General features: G+C 44.3%; 1 protein-coding gene across 1 annotated transcript in view; it reads right to left on the bottom strand.

The window, feature by feature from the left end:
- Positions 1–2,483: 2,483 nt before the first annotated feature.
- Positions 2,484–21,784, bottom strand: part of POLR3G (RNA polymerase III subunit G) — a 104,125-nt gene continuing 84,824 nt past the window's right edge. The window contains exon 8 of the mRNA XM_077288987.1: positions 2,484–2,845. Coding sequence (XP_077145102.1) covers positions 2,762–2,845 — 84 coding nt within the window. The 3' untranslated portion in view covers positions 2,484–2,761. The remainder of the gene's footprint in view (positions 2,846–21,784) is intronic.

Genomic DNA, 21,784 nt, shown 5'->3' with positions numbered 1-21,784 from the left:
TATATATATATATATATATATATAGATATATATAGATATAGATATATATAGATATATATAGATATATATAGATATATATATATATATATATATACATACATATATACATATACAGTTAGGTCCATATATATTTGGACAGAGACAACATTTTTCAAATTTTGGTTACAGACATTACCACAATGAATTTTAAACAAAACAATTCAGATGCAGTTGAAGTTCAGACTTTCAGCTTTCATTTGAGGGTATCCACATTAAAATCGGATGAAGGGTTTAGGAGTTTCAACTCCTTAACATGTGCCACCCTGTTTTTAAAGGGACCAAAAGTAATTGGACAATTGACTCCAAGGCTATTTCATGGGCAGGTGTGGGCAATCCCTTCGTTATGTCATTCTCAATTAAGCAGATAAAGGGCCTGGAGTTGATTTGAGGTGTGGTGTTTGCATTTGGAAGGTTTTGCTGTGAAGTAAACATGTGGTCAAAGGAGCTCTCCATGCAGGTGAAACAAGCCATCCTTAAGCTGCGAAAACAGAAAAAACCCATCCGAGAAATTGCTACAATATTAGGAGTGGCAAAATCTACAGTTTGGTACATCCTGAGAAAGAAAGCAAGCACTGGTGAACTCATCAATGCAAAAAGACCTGGGCGCCCACGGAAGACAACAGTGGTGGATGATCACAGAATAATCTCCATGGTGAGGAGAAATCCATTCACAACAGCCAACCAAGTGAACAACACCCTCCAGGAGGTAGGCGTATCAATATCCAAATCTACCATAAAGAGAAGACTGCATGAAAGTAAATACAGAGGGTTCACTGCACGGTGCAAGCCACTCATAAGCATCAAGAATAAAAAGGCTAGACTGGACTTTGCTAAAAAACATCTAAAAAAGCCAGCACAGTTCTGGAAGAACATTCTTTGGACAGATGAAACCAAGATCAACTTCTACCAGAATGATGGAAAGAGAAAAGCATGGCAAAGGCGTGGTACAGCTCATGATCCAAAGCATACCACATCATCTGTAAAACACGGCGGAGGCAGTGTGATGGCTTGGGCATGCATGGCTGCCAGTGGCACTGGGTCACTAGTGTTTATTGATGATGTGACACAGGACAGAAGCAGCCGAATGAATTCTGAGGTATTCAGAGCCATACTGTGTGCTCAGATCCAGCCAAATGCAGCCAAACTGATTGGTCGTCGTTTCATACTACAGATGGACAATGACCCAAAACATAAAGCCAAAGCAACTCAGGAGTTTATTAAAGCAAAGAAGTGGAATATTCTTGAATGGCCAAGTCAGTCACCTGATCTCAACCCAATTGAGCATGCATTTCACTTGTTAAAGACTAAACTTCAGACAGAAAGGCCCACAAACAAACAGCAACTGAAAACCACCGCAGTGAAGGCCTGGCAGAGCATCAAAAAGGAGGAAACACAGCGTCTGGTGATGTCCATGAGTTCAAGACTTCAGGCAGTCATTGCCAACAGAAGGTTTTCAACCAAGTACTAGAAATGAACATTTTATTTAAAATTATTAAATCTGTCCAATTACTTTTGGTCCCTTTAAAAACAGGGTGGCACATGTTAAGGAGTTGAAACTCCTAAACTCTTCATCCAATTTTAATGTGGATACCCTCAAATGAAAGCTGAAAGTCTGAACTTCAACTGCATCTGAATTGTTTTGTTTAAAATTCATTGTGGTAATGTTTATAACCAAAATTGGAAAAATGTTGTCTCTGTCCAAATATATATGGACCTAACTGTATATATATATATATATATATATATATATATATATATATATATATATATATATAGTCACCTAGTAAATAGGATCAAAAGCTCCTCCTAGTGGCCTGGAGTGTGAATGTGTTGCACGTTTGTGGTACCTGGTTAGAGTTATCCTTTCTTGCCTCCAAACGTAGCATCACTCTCCCCAGGAGGAAAGCAATGTTACTGTGATGACCAGGACCCTGGGGCGCCACATATATATCAGAGTTTTGGTTGCATTATACCCTATAAGGGGTTGCATTGTACCCTATGAGGCTGGCTGTATTGTACCCAATGAGGGGGCAGCATTACACCATATGAGAACTTCATTATATTCTATGGAGGGGGCTACATTATATTCTATGAAGGGGCTGCTTTATATTCTACGAGGGGGGCTACCACAATTCCTGCTACATAATTAAGATGTGTGTCTACCTTATATTATACCCTGATATTAGCATGTTTTACCGCACAATTGGTGGTCTTGCATTTATTTATTATTATTATGTAGCTACATAGTGGGCCCCAAACATGATTTTCTGTGGTGGGTCCAAGGTGCTCCAGTCTGACGCTGTTCAGGTATGTTCAACCAACATGCAGATGGTCACCAAACCAAACCTTGAAAGGTTCGCTCATCTCTATACAGGATCAGGATAGAGTTCTGCCCCCATAGTATGTGCATAATGTCCACAATGTAGGAATTTCCACTAAATCGACAGATCAGGGAATCGCTTGCTCTCTTGAACACTACCACTACAATGGTAAGGAACAGTTAATGTGGTGCAGCGGTCAAGCACAAGGAAAGCACTATGTGGGCTTATATGAATTCCTATAGAATATCTTAAGACTTCTGCATTTTGTCCACTATTTTTTATTTATTTTATTATTTTTTTTTTTACAAATGGTGGAACAGAAAGCTTTACATTTTTCCCACACAATAGAAAACAAAACTTGACTGATATATTTTCAGTAGTGTGCATGCTTTTGCACACGTTTAGTAAGTAGCTTCATCCATGTTGTCATCACTGATACCAAAATCATCTCCATCTTCGAAATATGAAGCAATATAATCATTTTCCTATGATGAATAAAAATGTTGGTTTAGAAGATAAGGTATGTGTGAACACAGACTAAAGGTTCTTTCAGACGTCCGTGCAAATCGTTAGGAGATTGGACCTCAAGGCTGCATAGAAATACATGAAGCGGTCATGCTCGGGTCGGGAGACTCCTGGACAGTCCGTGCATCAATGGTCTGACCTCTGACTGATGTGCATGGCTGTCTGAATGAGCTTTTACACTTCCAATATAAGGCTTGTGTTTCAAGACAAACTTGACAAAATGTATAATCTAATATATAAAGCTGAATGTGTGCATGTGTGTATGTCCGGGATTGGCATCTGAACCGTCGCAGCTACAGGCACAAAATTTTGCACAGTCACACGTCTGGACCCCGAGAGCGTCAAAGCTATGTTGTGAGGTGAAATTTTAACCCCGCGCTTTCCAATTCACCAAACAATTTTGCCCCTATCTACATAATGGGGAAAAAATGAAAGGAAAAGTGTTGGAGGCAAATTAACAGCTGCCAGATGTGAACAAGGGGGACTTAAAGAGTGAGAGCGATGGCGCCAAAGAGTATATACTGTACAGTTGCTAAGGTGGGGCCCCAACATGGGATAATCACCACACCACCACGGGGATATGAACACACACACAAAATGCGCCACTCACTACCACGTGCTCGAACACATATACCACCCTCAGCGCACATTTCACCACACATACACCAACCTCACCACATAAAAGTCGAAACACAAAAGTCGCCGCTCAAAACTCGCCACGTGCAAAACTCGCCACACGTGCAAAACTCACCTCATGGAAAACTCGCCACACGCAAAACTTGCACACGCGGAAAAATTGCCACATGCAGAAAAGTTGCAACACATGCAAAAGTTGCCTCACACAAAACTTGCACATACTCAAAAGGCACCACACATAAAACTCGCCATGCGCAAAACTTGCTGCACACAACTTGCTACACTAACCTGTCACATGCAACTCGACACACAAAAAGTTGCTACACGCATGTCGCCACACAAAAATCATCTCACAAAGGTCGCTACATGCATGTCGCCACACGCAACTCAACACACACAACTTTACACATGAAACTCGGCCTAAAACACACACAAGTCTGGTATTATCCTTCAAAAATAAAAATCTGATTAATAAGCAGACAAACTACAAGAGCAACAAATGTACCATATAGGAATCCGGCAGCTGTCAGTCACATGACCTGTCTATTATGTGTATGTGTGAGCTAATATATACTGCCAGGGGGTGGGCTTACTGTTGGCTGGGGATTTGTCAGGCTGCCAATTTAGCTTACAAATACTGAGGTAAAAATACTGACCAAATAACGTGTGAACGAGGTCTAATACAGGAGGAGATGACATACAGATATATACTATTTACAGGGGAGATGACACACAGGTATATACTATATACAGGAGGAGATGACCCACAGATATATACTATATACAGGAGAGATGACACACAGGTATATACTATATACAGGGGAGATGACACACTGGTATATACTACATACAGGGGAGATGACATACAGGTATATACTATATACAGGAGGAGATGACACACAGATATATACTATATATAGGTGAGATGACACACGTATATACTATATACAGGAGGAGATTACATACAGGTATGTTGTGAACTCCGTTTTCGGGCTCCCTCTTGTGGTCACAGGTGGTATTGTGTGAGTTGTTTTTGGGCGCCCCCTGGTGGCTTTGTTTGTTATCCTGCGGATCTGTGGCTGGATCAGCTGCCTCGTTATGCACTAGGGAGTTTCCTATTTAGCTCTGCTTCACCTCCACTTGTTGCCGGCTGTCGATGTATTCAGTGCTATTCTGATCTCCCCTGATTATCTTCGTTTTCAGTCTCTTCTGGAGAAGCTAAGTTTCTGTTTGATTATTTTTTGCTCATCAGTCTGCAATATGATTTCAGTGTATGATGAGTTTAGTCCAGCTTGCTAATATGTGAGTTCTTGCTGCTGGTAAGCTCTGGGGTACGGAGTTGCTTCCCCCGCACCGTTAGTTGGTGCGGGGGGCTCAAGCAATCTCTGCGTGGATATTTTGCTTAGGGTTTTCTATTGACCGCACAGCTCCCTTCCTATTTTCTGCTATCTAGTGTTAGCGGGCCTCATTTGCTAAATCTATTTCATCTCTGCGTTTGTGCTTTCCCCTTAACTCACCGTTAATATTTGTGGGGGGCTTTTCTATATCTTTGGGGTCATTTCTCTGAGGCAAGTAAGGACTTAACTTTCCCCCTAGGAATAGGTAGTTTCTCAGGCCGTGAAGAGACGTCTAGGATTTCCAGGTAACGTTCCACGGCTGCCTATAGTTGTTTGCGGATAGGATCAGGTTGCGGTCAATCCAGATACCACTTCCCCAGAGCTGGTCGTCGGTTTAGTTACTTAGCTAGTCAAACTTGCGATCCTTGCCACTAGGATCACAACACAGGTATATACTATATATAGGAGGAGATGACATACAGGTACATACTATATACAGGGGAGATGACACAGCAGGTATATACTATATACAGGAGATGACATACAGGTGTATACTATATATAAGAGAGATGACAAACATGTATATACTGAGGTGAAAATGAGAGGTGTGAGGTGAAAATGAAAAGGTGTGAGTGCAAAATGAGAGGAGTGAGGGAAAATAGTGGAGTGATCGGAAAATGACAGATGTGAGGTCGAAATGACAAGTGTTAGGGGGGAATGAGAGGAGTGAGGGGGAAAATAAGAGGAGTGAGGGGGAAAATGAGAGGTGTGAGGGAGAAAATGAGAGGCATGATGGGAAAATAAGAGAAGTGAGGTGCTATAACTAACCACAGATATTTACTATGCCCAGGCAACGCCGGGCTCTTCAGCTAGTCTATCATAAAAAGAAGCTAAAAGGTTTGACTGTAAGAGCGGTGGACAATGTCTGTTGCGTTCCTACCCCAGAAGACACCAATCTGTTATGATCCTAGTGGCTGAGGATCACAAAACGGACTAGCTAAGTTTATGAACATAGACACGAGCTCTAGGGAGGTGGTAACTGGACTGACCGCAAACCTGATCCTAACCAACACACTAAAGGAAGCCAGTGAACGTGCCTAAAATCCTGGACGTCTCGACGCAGCCTGAGAAACAATCTACTCCTGGAGGGAAAGTAAGACCTCACTTGCCTCAAGTGAAATCACCCCAAAGATATAGGAAGCCCCCAACAAATAATAACGGTGAGGTAAGGGGAAAACACAAACGTAGAAATGAAAACAGATTAAGCAAATGAGGCCCACTAATACTAGATAGCAGAAGACAGATAGGGAACTGTGCGGTCAGTAAAAAACCCTATGCAAAATATCCACGCTGAGAATACAAGAACCCCCACACCAACTAACGGTGTGAGGGTAGAAACTCAGCCCCCTAGAGCTACCAGCAAGCGAGGAAATCACATATTAGCAAGCTGGACAAGAAAACAAAAATAAACCAAGAAACATATGACCACTGATGGTCAAAAAATGAACCAAGCAAAACTTAGCTTCTCTTGAAGAGACTGATAACGAAGGACTGCAGGAGAGCTCCAAAATAGCACTGAAGACATTGACAGCAGGCAACAACTGAGAGTCCAGGTGAACTAAATAGGAAACCAGCTAAGAGATAACGAGACAGCTGATCCTGCCTCAGACCTGCAGAATGACACAAAGAACCACCAGAGGGAGCCCAAAGACAGCACTCACACAGTACCAGTTGTGACCACAAGAGGGAGCCCAAAAACAGAGTTCACAACAGTACCCCCCCCTTGAGGAGGGGTCACCGAACCCTCATCAAAACCCCCAGGGCGATCAGGATGAGCCACATGGAAGGCATGAACCAAATCGGCCGTATGAACATCAGAGGCGACAACCCAGGAATTATCCTCCTGACCATAGCCCTTCCACTTAACCAAATACTGAAGCCTCCGTCTAGAAATACGAGAATCCAAGATCTTCTCCACCACGTACTCCAATTCGCCCTCAACCAGCACCGGAGCAGGGGGTTCAACAGAAGGAACCACAGGCACCACATACCTCCGCAACAAAGACCTATGGAACACGTTATGAATGGCAAACGACGCTGGGAGGTCCAAACGAAATGACACCGGGTTAAGGATTTCCAAAATCTTATAAGGACCGATGAAGCGAGGCTTGAATTTAGGAGAGGAAACCTTCACAGGAACATACCGAGAAAACAGCCATACCAAATCCCCAACAAGAAGTCGGGGACCCACACCGCGACGGCGGTTGGCAAAGCGATGAGCCTTCTCCTGTGACAACTTCAAATTGTCCACCACATGGTTCCAAATCTGCTGCAACCTATCCACCACAGAATCCACCCCAGGACAGTCAGAAGGCTCAACCTGACCCGAGGAAAAACGAGGATGAAAACCGGAATTGCAGAAAAAAGGCAAAACCAAAGTAGCAGAACTAGCCCGATTAGTAAGGGCAAACTCGGCCAATGGCAAAAAAGTCACCCAATCATCCTGATCAGCAGAAACAAAACATCTTAAATAAGTTTCCAAGGTCTGATTAGTTCGCTCGGTTTGACCATTCGTCTGAGGATGGAAGGCCGACGAAAAAGACAAATCAATGCCCATCTTAGCACAAAAGATCCGCCAAAATCTGGACACAAACTGGGATCCTCTGTCAGACACAATATTTTCAGGGATGCCATGCAAGCGAACCACATTCTGAAAAAATAGAGGAACCAAATCGGAGGAGGAAGGCAACTTAGGCAAGGGCACCAAATGGACCATTTTGGAAAAACGATCACACACCACCCAGATGACAGACATTCTCTGAGAGACTGGAAGATCCGAAATAAAATCCATGGAAATGTGCGTCCAAGGCCTCTTCGGGACAGGCAAAGGCAAAAGCAAACCGCTGGCACGAGAACAGCAAGGCTTAGCCCGAGCACAAATCCCACAGGACTGCACAAAGGAACGCACATCCCGCGACAAGGAAGGCCACCAGAAGGACCTAGCCACCAAATCTCTGGTACCAAAAATCCCAGGATGTCCTGCCAACACCGAAGAATGAACCTCGGAAATAACTCTGCTGGTCCATCTATCTGGGACAAAGTCTCTCTGGTGGGCAACGGTCCGGTCTATCCGCCTGAAATTTCTGCAGCACTCGTCGCAAATCTGGGGAAATGGCAGACAAAATCACTCCCTCTCTGAGGATACCAGCCGGCTCTGAAACTCCCGGAGAGTCAGGCACAAATCTCCTAGAAAGAGCATCAGCTTTCACGTTCTTCGAACCAGGCAGGTACGAGACCACGAAATCGAAACGGGAGAAAAACAACGAACAACGAGCCTGTCTAGGATTCAGCCGCTTGGCAGACTCGAGATAAATCAGATTTTTGTGATCAGTTAAGACCACTACACGATGCTTAGCTCCCTCAAGCCAATGTCGCCACTCCTCAAATGCCCACTTCATAGTGAACAACTCCCAATTACCAACATCATAATTTCGCTCGGCAGGCGAAAACTTTCTTGAAAAGAAAGCACAAGGCTTCATCACAGAGCAATCAGAGCTTCTCTGCGACAAAACAGCCCCTGCTCCAATCTCAGAAGCATCAACCTCGACCTGAAAAGGAAGAGAGACATCAGGCTGACACAAAACTGGAGCCGAAGAAAACCGGCGCTTCAGCTCCCGAAAGGCTTCCACGGCCGCAGGAGACCAATTAGTCACATCAGAGCCCTTCTTGGTCAAATCCGTCAAAGGTTTAACCACGCTAGAAAAATTAGCAATGAAGCGACGGTAAAAATTAGCAAAACCCAAGAACTTCTGAAGACTCTTAACAGATGTAGGCTGAGTCCAGTCATGAATAGCCTGGACCTTGACTGGGTCCATCTCAATAGTAGGAGAAAAAATAAAACCCAAAAAGGAAACCTTCTGTACTCCGAAGAGACATTTTGAGCCCTTCACAAATAAGGCATTAGCACGCAGGAACTGAAATACCATCCTGACCTGCTTCACATGGGACTCCCAGTCCTCAGAAAAGACCAAAATGTCATCCAGATACACAATCATAAATTTATCCAGATATTCTCGGAAGATGTCATGCATGAAGGACTGGAACACAGAAGGAGCATTAGAGAGTCCAAAAGGCATCACCAAGTACTCAAAATGGCCTTCGGGCGTATTAAATGCTGTTTTCCATTCATCCCCCTGCTTAATGCGCACAAGGTTATACGCACCACGAAGATCTATCTTGGTGAACCAACTGGACCCCTTAATCCGAGCAAACAGATCAGACAACAATGGCAAAGGATACTGAAATCAGACCGTGATTTTATTTAAAAGACGATAATCTATACAAGGTCTCAGAGAACCATCCTTCTTGGCCACAAAAAAGAATCCTGCACCAAGAGGGGAGGAGGACGGGCGAATATGTCCCTTCTCTAAAGACTCCTTTATATAGCTCCGCATTGCGGCATGTTCTGGTACAGACAAATTAAAAAGTCGTCCCTTAGGGAACTTACTACCAGGAATCAAATTTATAGCACAATCACAATCCCTGTGAGGAGGCAGGGCATCGGATCTGGGCTCATCAAATACATCCTGGTAGTCCGACAAAAACTCAGGGACCTCAGAAGGAGTAGAAGCAGCAATTGATACCAAAGGAGCATCGCCATGAATCCCCTGGCAACCCCAACTTGACACAGACATAGCTTTCCAATCCAGAACTGGATTATGGGCCTGCAGCCATGGCAGACCCAACACGACAACATCATGCAAATTATGCAGCACAAGAAAGCGAATCACCTCCTGATGTACAGGAGTCATGCACATGGTTACTTGAGTCCAATATTGAGGCTTATTCTCAGCCAATGGTGTAGCATCAATTCCCCTCAGTGGAATAGGGAATTCCAAAGGCTCCAGGACAAAACCACAGCGCCTGGCAAACGACAAATCCATCAGATTCAGGGCAGCACCTGAATCCACAAAAGCCATAACCGAGTAGGATGACAAAGAACAAATTAAAGTAACAGACAAAATGAATTTAGGCTGTATACTACCAATGGTGACAGGTTTAGCGATTTTTTTAACGCGCTTAGAGCATGCTGAGATAACATGAGTTGAATCACCACAGTAAAAGCACAACCCATTTTGACGTCTATGATTTTGCCGCTCAATTCTGGTCAGAACTCGGTCACATTGCATAGACTCAGGTCTCCTTTCAGAAAACACCACCAGATGGTGCGCAGATTTGCGCTCCCGCAAACGCCGATCAATCTGAATGGCCAAAGCCATTGAGTCATTCAGACTTGCAGGCGTGGGGAACCCCACCATAACATTCTTAATGGCTTCAGAAAGACCTTCTCTGAAATTTGCAGCCAGGGCACACTCATTCCATTGAGTAAGCACCGACCATTTCCGAAATTTTTGACAATACACCTCAGCTTCATCCTGGCCCTGAGAAAGAGCCAGCAAGGCCTTTTCTGCCTGGTTCTCAAGATTAGGTTCCTCATAAAGTAGTCCAAGCGCCAGAAAAAACGCATCCACATTCAGCAATGCAGGATCTCCTGGCACCAGAGAGAAGGCCCAATCTTGAGGGTCGCCATGTAACAAGGAGATAACAATTTTAACTTGCTGAGCGGAATCACCAGAGGAACGAGGTCTCAAAGATAGAAATAATTTACAATTATTCTTAAAATTCAGAAACCTAGATCTATCTCCAGAAAACAACTCAGGAATAGGTATTTTTGGCTCTGACATAGGGCTATGAACAACAAAATCCTGAATGCTTTGCACCCTTGCAGCAAGATGATCCACACTAGAAGTCAGACTCTGAATATCCATGTCTGCAGCTGAACACAAAACCACCCAGAGATTAAGGGGATGAGAGAAGCTGGACAGACTGCAGCAAAGATAGAGAGAAAAATAAAAATAAAAATTGTACTCAGGGCTTCTCTTATCCCACTTCTGCGATGCATTAAACACTTTTTTTTTGTTGGCCTGCTGTACTGTTATGATCCTAGTGGCTGAGGATCACAAAACGGACTAGCTAAGTTTATGAACATAGACACGAGCTCTAGGGAGGTGGTAACTGGACTGACCGCAAACCTGATCCTAACCAACACACTAAAAGAAGCCGGTGAACGTGCCTAAAATCCTGGACGTCTCGACGCAGCCTGAGAAACTATCTACTCCTGGAGGGAAAGTAAGACCTCACTTGCCTCAAGAGAAATCACCCCAAAGATATAGGAAGCCCCCAACAAATAATAACGGTGAGGTAAGGGGAAAACACAAACGTAGAAATGAAAACAGATTAAGCAAATGAGGCCCGCTAATACTAGATAGCAGAAGACAGATAGGGAACTGTGCGGTCAGTAAAAAACCCTATGCAAAATATCCACGCTGAGAATACAAGAACCCCCACACCAACTAACGGTGTGAGGGGAGAAACTCAGCCCCCTAGAGCTACCAGCAAGCAAGGAAATCACATATTAGCAAGCTGGACAAGAAAACAAAAATAAACCAAGAAACATATGACCACTGATGGTCAAAAAATGAACCAAGCAAAACTTAGCTTCTCTTGAAGAGACTGATAACGAAGGACTGCAGGAGAGCTCCAAAATAGCACTGAAGACATTGACAGCAGGCAACAACTGAGAGTCCAGGTGAACTAAATAGGAAACCAGCTAAGAGATAACGAGACAGCTGATCCTGCCTCAGACCTGCAGAATGACACAAAGAACCACCAGAGGGAGCCCAAAGACAGCACTCACACAGTACCAGTTGTGACCACAAGAAGGAGCCCAAAAACAGAGTTCACAACACCAATCACGCGATATGTAATGTGTAATGTGAATAATGTCCTGCATCTTTGTTAATAGTGTGATGCAATGTGCCATGTAAAATGTAACATGTTCCTGTGTAGTCTATAAGTAATGTTAGAAGTGTACAGTGTAAGATGTAATAATAGAAAATAGGTAATGTAGGGACATACAGTTTAGGGCTTCTTATATAAGGTAGGCAGTATAAGATAGTTGACTGTAGTTAGGTAGTGATGTTAGCGTAAGGTAAACATTGGTGTTTGGGACTAGCCCATAGTGGGAGGGACTTAGTGGTAGCGCAATCGACTGCTTTCTGAAGAGAGCTCAAGTACAAGTATGAAATGTTATGTGAGCACTGCTGCTGTTTTGGGTGGATTGCAAGAAAAGGAGATTTAGGGTATGTGCACATGTTGCGGATTTTGCTGCAGATGCGCAGCGGATTGGCCACTGTGGATTCGCAGCAGCTTTCCATGCATTTACAGTACCATGTAAACCTATGGAAAACAAAATTCGCAGTGCCCATGCTGCGTAAAAAACGCACGGAAACGTTGAGTTGTTTATTCCGCAGCATGTCAATACTTTGTGCGGATTCCGCAGCGGTTTACACCTGCTCCATAATAGGAATCCGCAGGCGTAAAACCACAGGTGGAATCCGCATAAAAACCGCAGTGCGGTTTACCTGCAGATTTACCAAAACAGGTGTGGAAAAATCCGCAGAGGTTCCACCGACGTGTGCACATACCCTAAGAGACAAGGGATTAATGAGATTCTGAAGTGACCAACGACACAGAGTGTCCTCAGTAAAGGGGTGCTTGAATAGAATGACATGTCACGAGAAACCATGAGCATGCAAAACGCTGAAGGTAATTGGACTGAGTTCATGGGACTAATGGGGGTCGCGAGCGGTAGATCCAGGGTGCCACAGTGGAGGAAGAAATAAGAACCATTGATCAGATAGAGACCTGCTGATCAGGATTGTGGCAACAAGCTAGGCTGTAACCAATATACTGTATACCCAATAGCTTTGGGCACAACACACTAATTCTCCTGAATCAATGATAAAATTGGAGAACTCTTAATAAAAACAATTCTTTATTAAACACAATAATAAAACATATAATTTGTAAGTAGTACATGATTAGACAATACATGGTACCTTCAAATACGAAGTGGCACAAATATTAGATATCTTAAAAGATACATAATTATTCTTATACAAACCGTCCTCATTATATTGAACTATGGATCTATATTCACCATAACATTTTCAAGAATTGCAGTGACAAATCTCTGCAGTTTATGCATACAAAATCAATAAAGAGATTTTTTATATATACACTGTAGGATGATTTTTTATATTATATTTTTATATTGCAGTGATTAGAATATAGATTTAAAGAAGATATATATGGGTATTGGATGGTGATTGGCACACTCTGCAAAAATACATACAGTATAAGGGACTATAGGAAACATTGCAGCAGCATATGTGGTTTAAATCACCAATAGGATGTAATTCTTTCTATCCCACTAGAGGGCAGCATAATAAAATATTTAAAAAAATCATCCTATATATAAAAAAAAATCTATTGATTTTGTATGAATAAACTGCGGAGATTTGTCACTGCAATTCTTGAAAATGTTATGGTAAATATAGTTCCATAGTTCAATATAATGAGGACGGTTTGTGTAAGAATAATTATGTATCTTTTAAGAACTATCTAATATTTGTGCCACTTCGTATTTGAAGGTGCCATGTACATACCTCCCAACCATCCCGGATCCAGCGGGACTGTCCCGATTTTGACAGTCAGCCCCGCGATCCCGGGCGGGACATTAGTTGTCCCGCACTGGTTGGGAGGTGTGTATATCACCCGATCAGCTCCCTGAGCCCCTGCACCCGCAGAGCAGCTGCTCTGTGCGCACAGGACCTGTGATGAAGTCACAGGATGGGAGGAGTCAGGGGGTCACATGATCGGGAGGACCTCCGTGTACAGCAGAGGTGTCAAACTGCATTCCTCGAGGGCCGCCAACAGGTTATGTTTTCAGGATTTCCTTAGCATTCCACAAGGTGCTGGAATCATTCTGTGCAGGTGATTAAATTATCACCTGTGCAATACAAGGAAATCCTGAAAACATGACCTGTTGGCGGCCCTCGAGGAATGCAGTTTGACACCTCTGGTGTACAGGACTCTGCTGGTTGTCATGGCGCTGGAGGAAGGTAAGTATGTGTGAGGTCAGGAGGTGTTTACAGTGTGGATGTAGCATAGCCGTGTGTGTACGAGGTGTATGGAGCGGAGCAGCGTGTGAAACGTGTATGGAGCAGAGTCGTGTGTGTAAGACGTGTACGAAGCGGAGCCACGTGTGTACGAGGTGTGCGGAGCAGAGCCATATGTGTACAAGGTATACGGAGTGGAGCAGCGTGTGCAATGTGTATGGAGCGGAGCCGTGTGTGTACGAGGTGTATGGAGCAGAGCCGTGTGTACGAGGTGTATGGAGCGGAGCCGTGTGTGTACGAGATGTATGGAGAGGAGCCGTGTGTGTATGAGGTGTACGGCGCGGAGCCGTGTGTGTATAAGGTGTATGGAGCGGAGCAGTGTGTGTACGAGGTGTATGGGGAGGAGCCATGTGTGTACAAGGTGTACGGAGTGGAGCCGTGTGTGTACAAGGTGTATGGGGAGGAGCCGTGTGTATGAGGTGTACGGCGCGGAGCCGTGTGTGTATAAGGTGTATGGAGCGGAGCAGTGTGTGTACGAGGTGTATGGGGAGGAGCCATGTGTGTACAAGGTGTACGGAGTGGAGCCGTGTGTGTACGAGGTGTATGGGGAGGAGCCGTGTGTGTATGAGGTGTACGGAGCGGAGCCGTGTGTGAGCAAGGTATACGGAGCGGAGCAGCGTCTGCAATGTGTATGGAGCGGAGTCGCATGTGTACGAGGTGTACGGAGCGGACGCTGGCTGTGTCGGATCGGAGCAGATATTGCTCCTCGCTCTGACACTGACTGGCACAGGAGACACGGAGGTCTTTATCAGTGGCGTATCACAGCTGCAGCGACGTGAGCAGTCAGCGGCGCAGCTGGATGACATCATTCAGCGCCGTGGGAGTGGAAGCTGCCGGCTGCTGTGAGGGAGCGCGGTGAAAGGTGTGTGTGTGTGTGTAGTGATGGAGAAGGCAATGATGGGGGTAGGGTAACCATGTGTGGCCATTATACTGCACCCAGCATTGTGTGGGGCCATTATACTGTATGGAGCATCGTGAGGGGCCATTATACTGTACCCAGCATCGTGTGGGGCCATTATACTCTATGGACCATCACGTGGGGCAAGTATACTGTACGCAGCATCATGTGGGGCCATTATACAGTATGAAGCATAATGTGGCCATTATACAGTATGCAGCATTATGTGTGGCCATTATACAGTATGGAGCACTGTGTGGCCATTATACAGTATGGAGCACTGTGTGGCCATTATACAGTATGGAGCACTGTGTGGCCATTATACAGTATGGAGCATCATGTGGAGCCATCATACAGTATGGAGCATCATGTGTGGCCATTATACAGTATGGAGCGTCATGTGTGGCCATTATACAGTATGGAGCATCACGTGGGGCTAGTACACTGTACGCAGCATTATTTGGGGCCATTATACAGTATGGAGCGTCATGTGTGGCCATTATACAGTATGGAGCGTCATGTGTGGCCATTATACATTATGGAGCGTCATGTGTGGCCATTATACAGTATGGAGCATCATGTGTGGCCATTATACATTATGGAGCGTCATGTGTGGCCATTATACATTATGGAGCGTCATGTGTGGCCATTATACATTATGGAGCGTCATGTGTGGCCATTATACAGTATGGAGCGTCATGTGTGGCCATATTTTTTTTTATTTATAATTATTGTTTACGAAACATTGTGATCAGAAGTGCTAAATGGGTGTGGTTGGGGCGTGACTAGTTGTGAAATGGGTGTGGTCAGATGTGTGGCCTAAAATTTGCTGTGGCGCGCTGTGCGCACCGCAAACTTTGTCCCTCTTTCCCTTCCTTGAAAGTTGGGAGGTATGCATGTATTGTCTAATCATGTACTACTTACAAATTACATGTTTTATTATTGCGTTTAATAAAGAATTGCTGTTTTTATTAAGCGTTCTCCTATTATTTTTGATAGGATAATTTAGGTTGTAACTAAGTAGGGCACAACAGTGTGCTTCACCGACCCTGAAGTGGACTACAGTGGAAGGCTACTGTGTGTATGAAAATGCTTTATACTGCAAAATAAACATCCATAAGACTTTGTACCCCCTACCCTTTGTACATAACGCGCATTAAGTTACCATTCAGTAAAGACCGTTTTAGAACTGCAGAACCTATGTTCCTGGCCAGCCAACACCATCAACTACAGGCGACCGGCATGGACATAAGGTCCTCACAGCATCATCACGAACACCCAGCCAGGACCTACATTTTCATGTAGTGCACCAGGGCCGCCCCTTGCTGTGAGACTAGCATCAATCAATTTATACGATGGACTGCTTGCTAGAGATGGGGTGCACCTTACGAAGATTGGAAAACATGTATTTGGAAGTCACCTTGCTGCACTCATCAGGAGATGTCATGTCACTTCCTTCTTCTCCCTGTGTCTCAGTCTCCATCTTGGCTTCATTAGAGGCACATGTGCTTTCAGCTTGTCTGAAGAAAGTCTTTTTTACCTGCTGTTTGTATGCATTCAACAAGAATTCTTAAAGAAATCAAAGTCTCTTCTGGATTCTTCATAACATGTGTGCCGGCAGCTGAGTTAAGCTATCTGTGAACGTCGCCAAGTGTAAGTAGGGTGAAGAGGTTCAGCATCTCACAGAGACATTTGCAGCCACAGGCGCCAGGGACAGATACAAGGGTAGAATGATACAAGTTGATTGCAAGGAACAGACTTGCTAAACGAGGAGGAGGTGTCGCGTTGTATATTAGAAAGAGTATATCTGCACAGAGATTGAAGCTTCAGAGACTGGGAGTTCTGTGGAAACTGTTTTGGTAAGAATACAAGGAGAGAACAACGTAAAGGACACCATTGTAGGCATTTACTACAGGCCACCTGTGCAAGCTGAAGATATGGATGAACTCTTTATGCATCAAATTGCCAAGTTCTCCAAAAAATGACAGTTGTCATGGGTGATTTCAACTATCCAGACCAGAGGCGTAGCTAGGGTTTTGGTCCGGTGGGGGGTTGGCGAAGCTTCTGAGTGGGCCCCTAACCAGGTAACCTTGATTACAACTCGGTGATGCGCCCTAATAGAGGAGGAGGACCTCAGCAGATGACCGCGCTATTACTGAAGATAATCTCTATATAACGACCAATGTGGATATTACCACCATATGGTCAGTGGTAGATACCAGTCCTACTGAAAATATAATAGATCACTGCACAGTTACAGATAATGTCTTACCGCTGACGTCCTTTCTGATGGAATCGTTCATTTTTCCCGTCTTTTCCATCTGGCCCAGAATGACATGACAACTTCTTCCAGCAACGACTCACCTGCAGAGAATACAACAAAGACATTTAACTTCTCATATTCCAGCCCCATCACCATCTATTCCCAACCTGCACAAACTCCTCATCCTGCTTATACCCCAATACTGAGCCGCTGCTGCCGTATGTGTCCCTATTACTGCACCTGATACTTCAATACTGAGCCACTGCTGCCATATGTGTCCCTATTACTGCACCTGATACCCCAATACTGAGCCGCTGCTGCTGTATGTGTCCCTATTACTGCCCCTGATACCCCAATACTAAGCAGCTGCTGCCGTATGTGTCCCTATTACTGCACCTGATACCCTAATACTGAGCCGCTGCTGCCATATGTGTCCCTATTACTGCACCTGCTGTGTGGTTCTCTGTGCCCCTAAATTCTAAAGCAACCCTCTATAATTATATTATAATATAGTAATGCCGGGTGCAAGTGCCCTACAAAACAGTGCCCATATTTTGCCCCTAGAAAGTAATAATGCACTGTGTGCCCCTTTGATAGCCACAGTAACCTGAGTTACCCTATAACAATAAGTGCCCACTTTATAAAGTCCCGAGTCTCCCCCTGTACAACTCGGCATGATGCGCTCTTATACACAGTATACTGACCCCTTAGTAGCCCCCAAACTGTTTGATGGCTCCAACAATGTATAATGACCCCCACACTGTAATCTCCATACTGTATGATGGCCCCCTAGATAGCCTCCATATACAGTAGCATAATGCACCAAATAGTCCACAATATAGTATAATGCACAACCCATACGCAGACTCTATAGCATACGGCAGCCCCCATAGTCAGACCCTGTAATAAGGCAGCACCCCTATAGGCAGACCCTGTAGTAAGGCAGCACACCTATAGGAAGACCCTGTAATAAGGCAGCACCCCCATAGTCAGATCCTGTAATGAGGCAGCCCCCATAGTCAGACCCTGTAATGAGGCAGCCCCCATAGTCAGACCCTGTAATAAGGCAGCACCCCTATAGGCAGACCCTGTAATTAGGCAGCCCCCCCATAGGCACACCCTGTAATAAGGCAGCAGCACCCATTAAAAAATAAGTAAATACTCACCTCTCTTATTCCTGGTTCCTGCTCTGCTCCCGCTCATCTCCTGACAGCGGGCGCTGGGCAGTGACATCATCGCGCCTGCTGTCAGCGTCGGCAACGTCAGACGCCGGCACTGACAGGGGGATGATGGGAGAAGGAGCGTAGCGCTCCTCCCATCATTGCGATCAGCTGAATCAGCTAAATGCCGGTACAGCTGATCTTCCGATGACGGCAGGGGGCCCTCTGCTGGCACCTGGCCCCCCGCCTGCTCAGGGGCTCCATAGCGCCAGAGCAGGGAGATCGATTCTCCCTGCTCTGCTGCAGAAAGTAACTGTATCGGCGCGCTGCACGCGCCGATACAGTTACAGTATCATAGCTCCGGGTGGGCTCCCCCAGAGCACTGGGTCCGGGGCGCCCGCACCCTCTGCCCCCCTGGTAGCTACGCTAACAGGTCAATCAAATTCTTATCCTCTCTTGCTGACAATATTATCTTCCAAAAGGTAGGAGAGAAAACAAGGGATCTGCTACCTTGGATCTAATCCTTACAAACAGGGAGGAAATGGTTGAGGAGGTAAGAGTGGCTTGGACCCTAGGAGGTAGTGACCATGCTATTTTGTAATTTTGGATAACTAGAGGAGGAAGACTTGTGTAGACTCAGATGTCAAGGTTAGATTTCAGAAAGGCCGATTTTAACCCCTTCACCCCCAAGGGTGGTTTGCACGTTAATGACCGGGCCAATTTTTACAATTCTGACCACTGTCCCTTTATGAGGCTATAACTCTGGAACGCTTTGACGGATCTTGGCGATTCTGACATTGTTTTCTCGTGACATATTGTACTTCATGTTAGTGGTAAAATTTATTCGATATAACTTGCATTTATTTGTGAAAAAAACGAATATTTGGCGAAAATTTTGAAAATTTCGCAATTTTCCAACTTTGAATTTTTATGCCCTTAAATCACAGACATATGTCACGCAAAATACTTAATAAGTAACATTTCCCACATGTCTACTTTACATCAGTACAATTTTGGAACCAAAATTTTTTTTTGTGACGGAGTTATAAGGGTTAAAAGTTGACCAGCAATTTCTCATTTTTACAACACCATTTTTTTTTAGGGACCACATCTCATTTGAAGTCATTTTGAGGGGTCTATATGATAGAAAATACTCAAGTGTGACACCATTCTAAAAACTGCACCCCTCAAGGTGCTCAAAACCACATTCAAGAAGTTTATTAACCCTTCAGGTGTTTCACAGGAATTTTTTGAATGTTTAAATAAAAATGAGCATTTAACTTTTTTTCACACACAATTTATTTCAGCTCCAATTTGTTTTATTTTACCAAGGGTAACAGGAGAAAATGGACCCCAAAAGTTGTTGTACAATTTGTCCTGAGTACGCTGATACCCCATATGTGAGGGTAAACCACTGTTTGGGCGTATGGCAGAGCTCGGAAGGAAAGGAGCGCCATTTGACTTTTCAATGCAAAATTGACTGGAATTGAGATGGGACGCCATGTTGCGTTTGGAGAGCCCCTGATGTGCCTAAACACTGAAACCCCCTACAAGTGACACCATTTTGGAAAGTAGACCCCCTAAGGAACTTATCTTGATGTGTGGTGAGCACTTTGACCCACCAAGTGCTTCACAGAAGTTTATAATGCAGAGCCGTAAAAATAAAAAATCATATTTTTTCACAAAAATGATCTTTTTGCCCCCAATTTTTTATTTTCCCAAGGGTAAGAGAAGAAATTGGACCCCAAAAAATGTTGTGCAATTTGTCCTGAGTACGCTGATACCCCATATGTGGGTGTAAACCATTGTTTGGGCGCATGGCAGAGCTTGGAAGGGAAGGAGCGCCATTTGACTTTTCAATGCAAAATTGACTGGAATTGAGATGGGACGCCATGTTGCGTTTGGAGAGCCCCTGATGTGCCTAAACACTGAAACCCCCTACAAGTGACACCATTTTGGAAAGTAGACCCCCTAAGGAACTTATCTTGATGTGTGGTGAGCACTTTGACCCACCAAGTGCTTCACAGAAGTTTATAATGCAGAGCCGTAAAAATAAAAAATCATATTTTTTCACAAAAATGATCTTTTCGCCCCCAATTTTTTATTTTCCCAAGGGTAAGAGAAGAAATTGGACCCCAAAAAATGTTGTGCAATTTGTCCTGAGTACGCTGATACCCCATATGTGGGTGTAAACCATTGTTTGGGCGCATGGCAGAGCTTGGAAGGGAAGGAGCGCCATTTGACTTTTCAATGCAAAATTGACTGGAATTGAGATGGGACGCCATGTTGCGTTTGGAGAGCCCCTGATGTGCCTAAACATTGAAACTCCCTACAAGTGACACCATTTTGGAAAGTAGACCCCCTAAGGAACTTATCTAGATGTGTGGTGAGCACTTTGACCCACCAAGTGCTTCACAGAAGTTTATAATGCAGAGCCGTAAAAATAAAAAATCATATTTTTTCACAAAAATGATCTTTTTGCCCCCAATTTTTTATTTTCCCAAGGGTAAGAGAAGAAATTGGACCCCAAAAAATGTTGTGCAATTTGTCCTGAGTACGCTGATACCCCATATGTGGGTGTAAACCATTGTTTGGGCGCATGGCAGAGCTTGGAAGGGAAGGAGCGCCATTTGACTTTTCAATGCAAAATTGACTGGAATTGAGATGGGACGCCATGTTGCGTTTGGAGAGCCCCTGATGTGCCTAAACATTGAAACTCCCTACAAGTGACACCATTTTGGAAAGTAGACCCCCTAAGGAACTTATCTAGATGTGTTTTGAGAGCTTTGAACCCCCAAGTGTTTCACTACAGATTATAACGCAGAGCCGTGAAAATAATTTTTATTTTTTTTCTCAAAAATGATTTTTTAGCTCCCAGCTTTGTATTTTTACAAGGGTAACAGAATAAATTGGACCCCAAAATTTGTTTTCCAATTTGTCCTGAGTACGCTGATACCCCATATGTGGGGGGGAACCACTGTTTGGGCGCATGACAGAGCTCGGAAGGGAAGGAGCGCCATTTGGAATGCAGACTTAAATGGATTGGTCAGCAGCCGTCACGTTGCATTTGCAGAGCCCCTGATGTACCCAAACAGTACAAACCCCCCACAAGTGACCCCATATTGGAAACTAGACCTCCCAAAGAACTTATCTAGATGTGTTTTGAGAACTTTGAACCCCCAAGTGTTTCACTAAAGTTTATAGCGCAAAGCCGTGAAAATAAAAATTCTTTTTTTTTTTCACAAAAATGATTTTTTAGCCCCCAGTTTTGTATTTTCACAAGGGTAACAGGATAAATTAGACCCCAAAAGTTGTTGTCCAATTTGTCCTGAGTACGCTGATACCCCATATGTGGGGGGGAACCACTGTTTGGGTGCATGACAGAGCTCGGAAGGGAAGGAGCGCCATTTGGAATGCAGCCTTAAATGGATTGGTCTGCAGGCGTCACGTTGCATTTGCAGAGCCCCTGATGTACCCAAACAGTACAAACCCCCCACAAGTGACCCCATATTGGAAACTAGA

This window comes from Ranitomeya variabilis, chromosome 1, assembly GCF_051348905.1.
Source record: "Ranitomeya variabilis isolate aRanVar5 chromosome 1, aRanVar5.hap1, whole genome shotgun sequence".
Lineage (NCBI taxonomy): Eukaryota > Metazoa > Chordata > Amphibia > Anura > Dendrobatidae > Ranitomeya > Ranitomeya variabilis.
The sequence above is the reverse complement of the archived record's forward strand: the minus strand, read 5'-3'. Positions and strand labels throughout refer to the sequence as shown.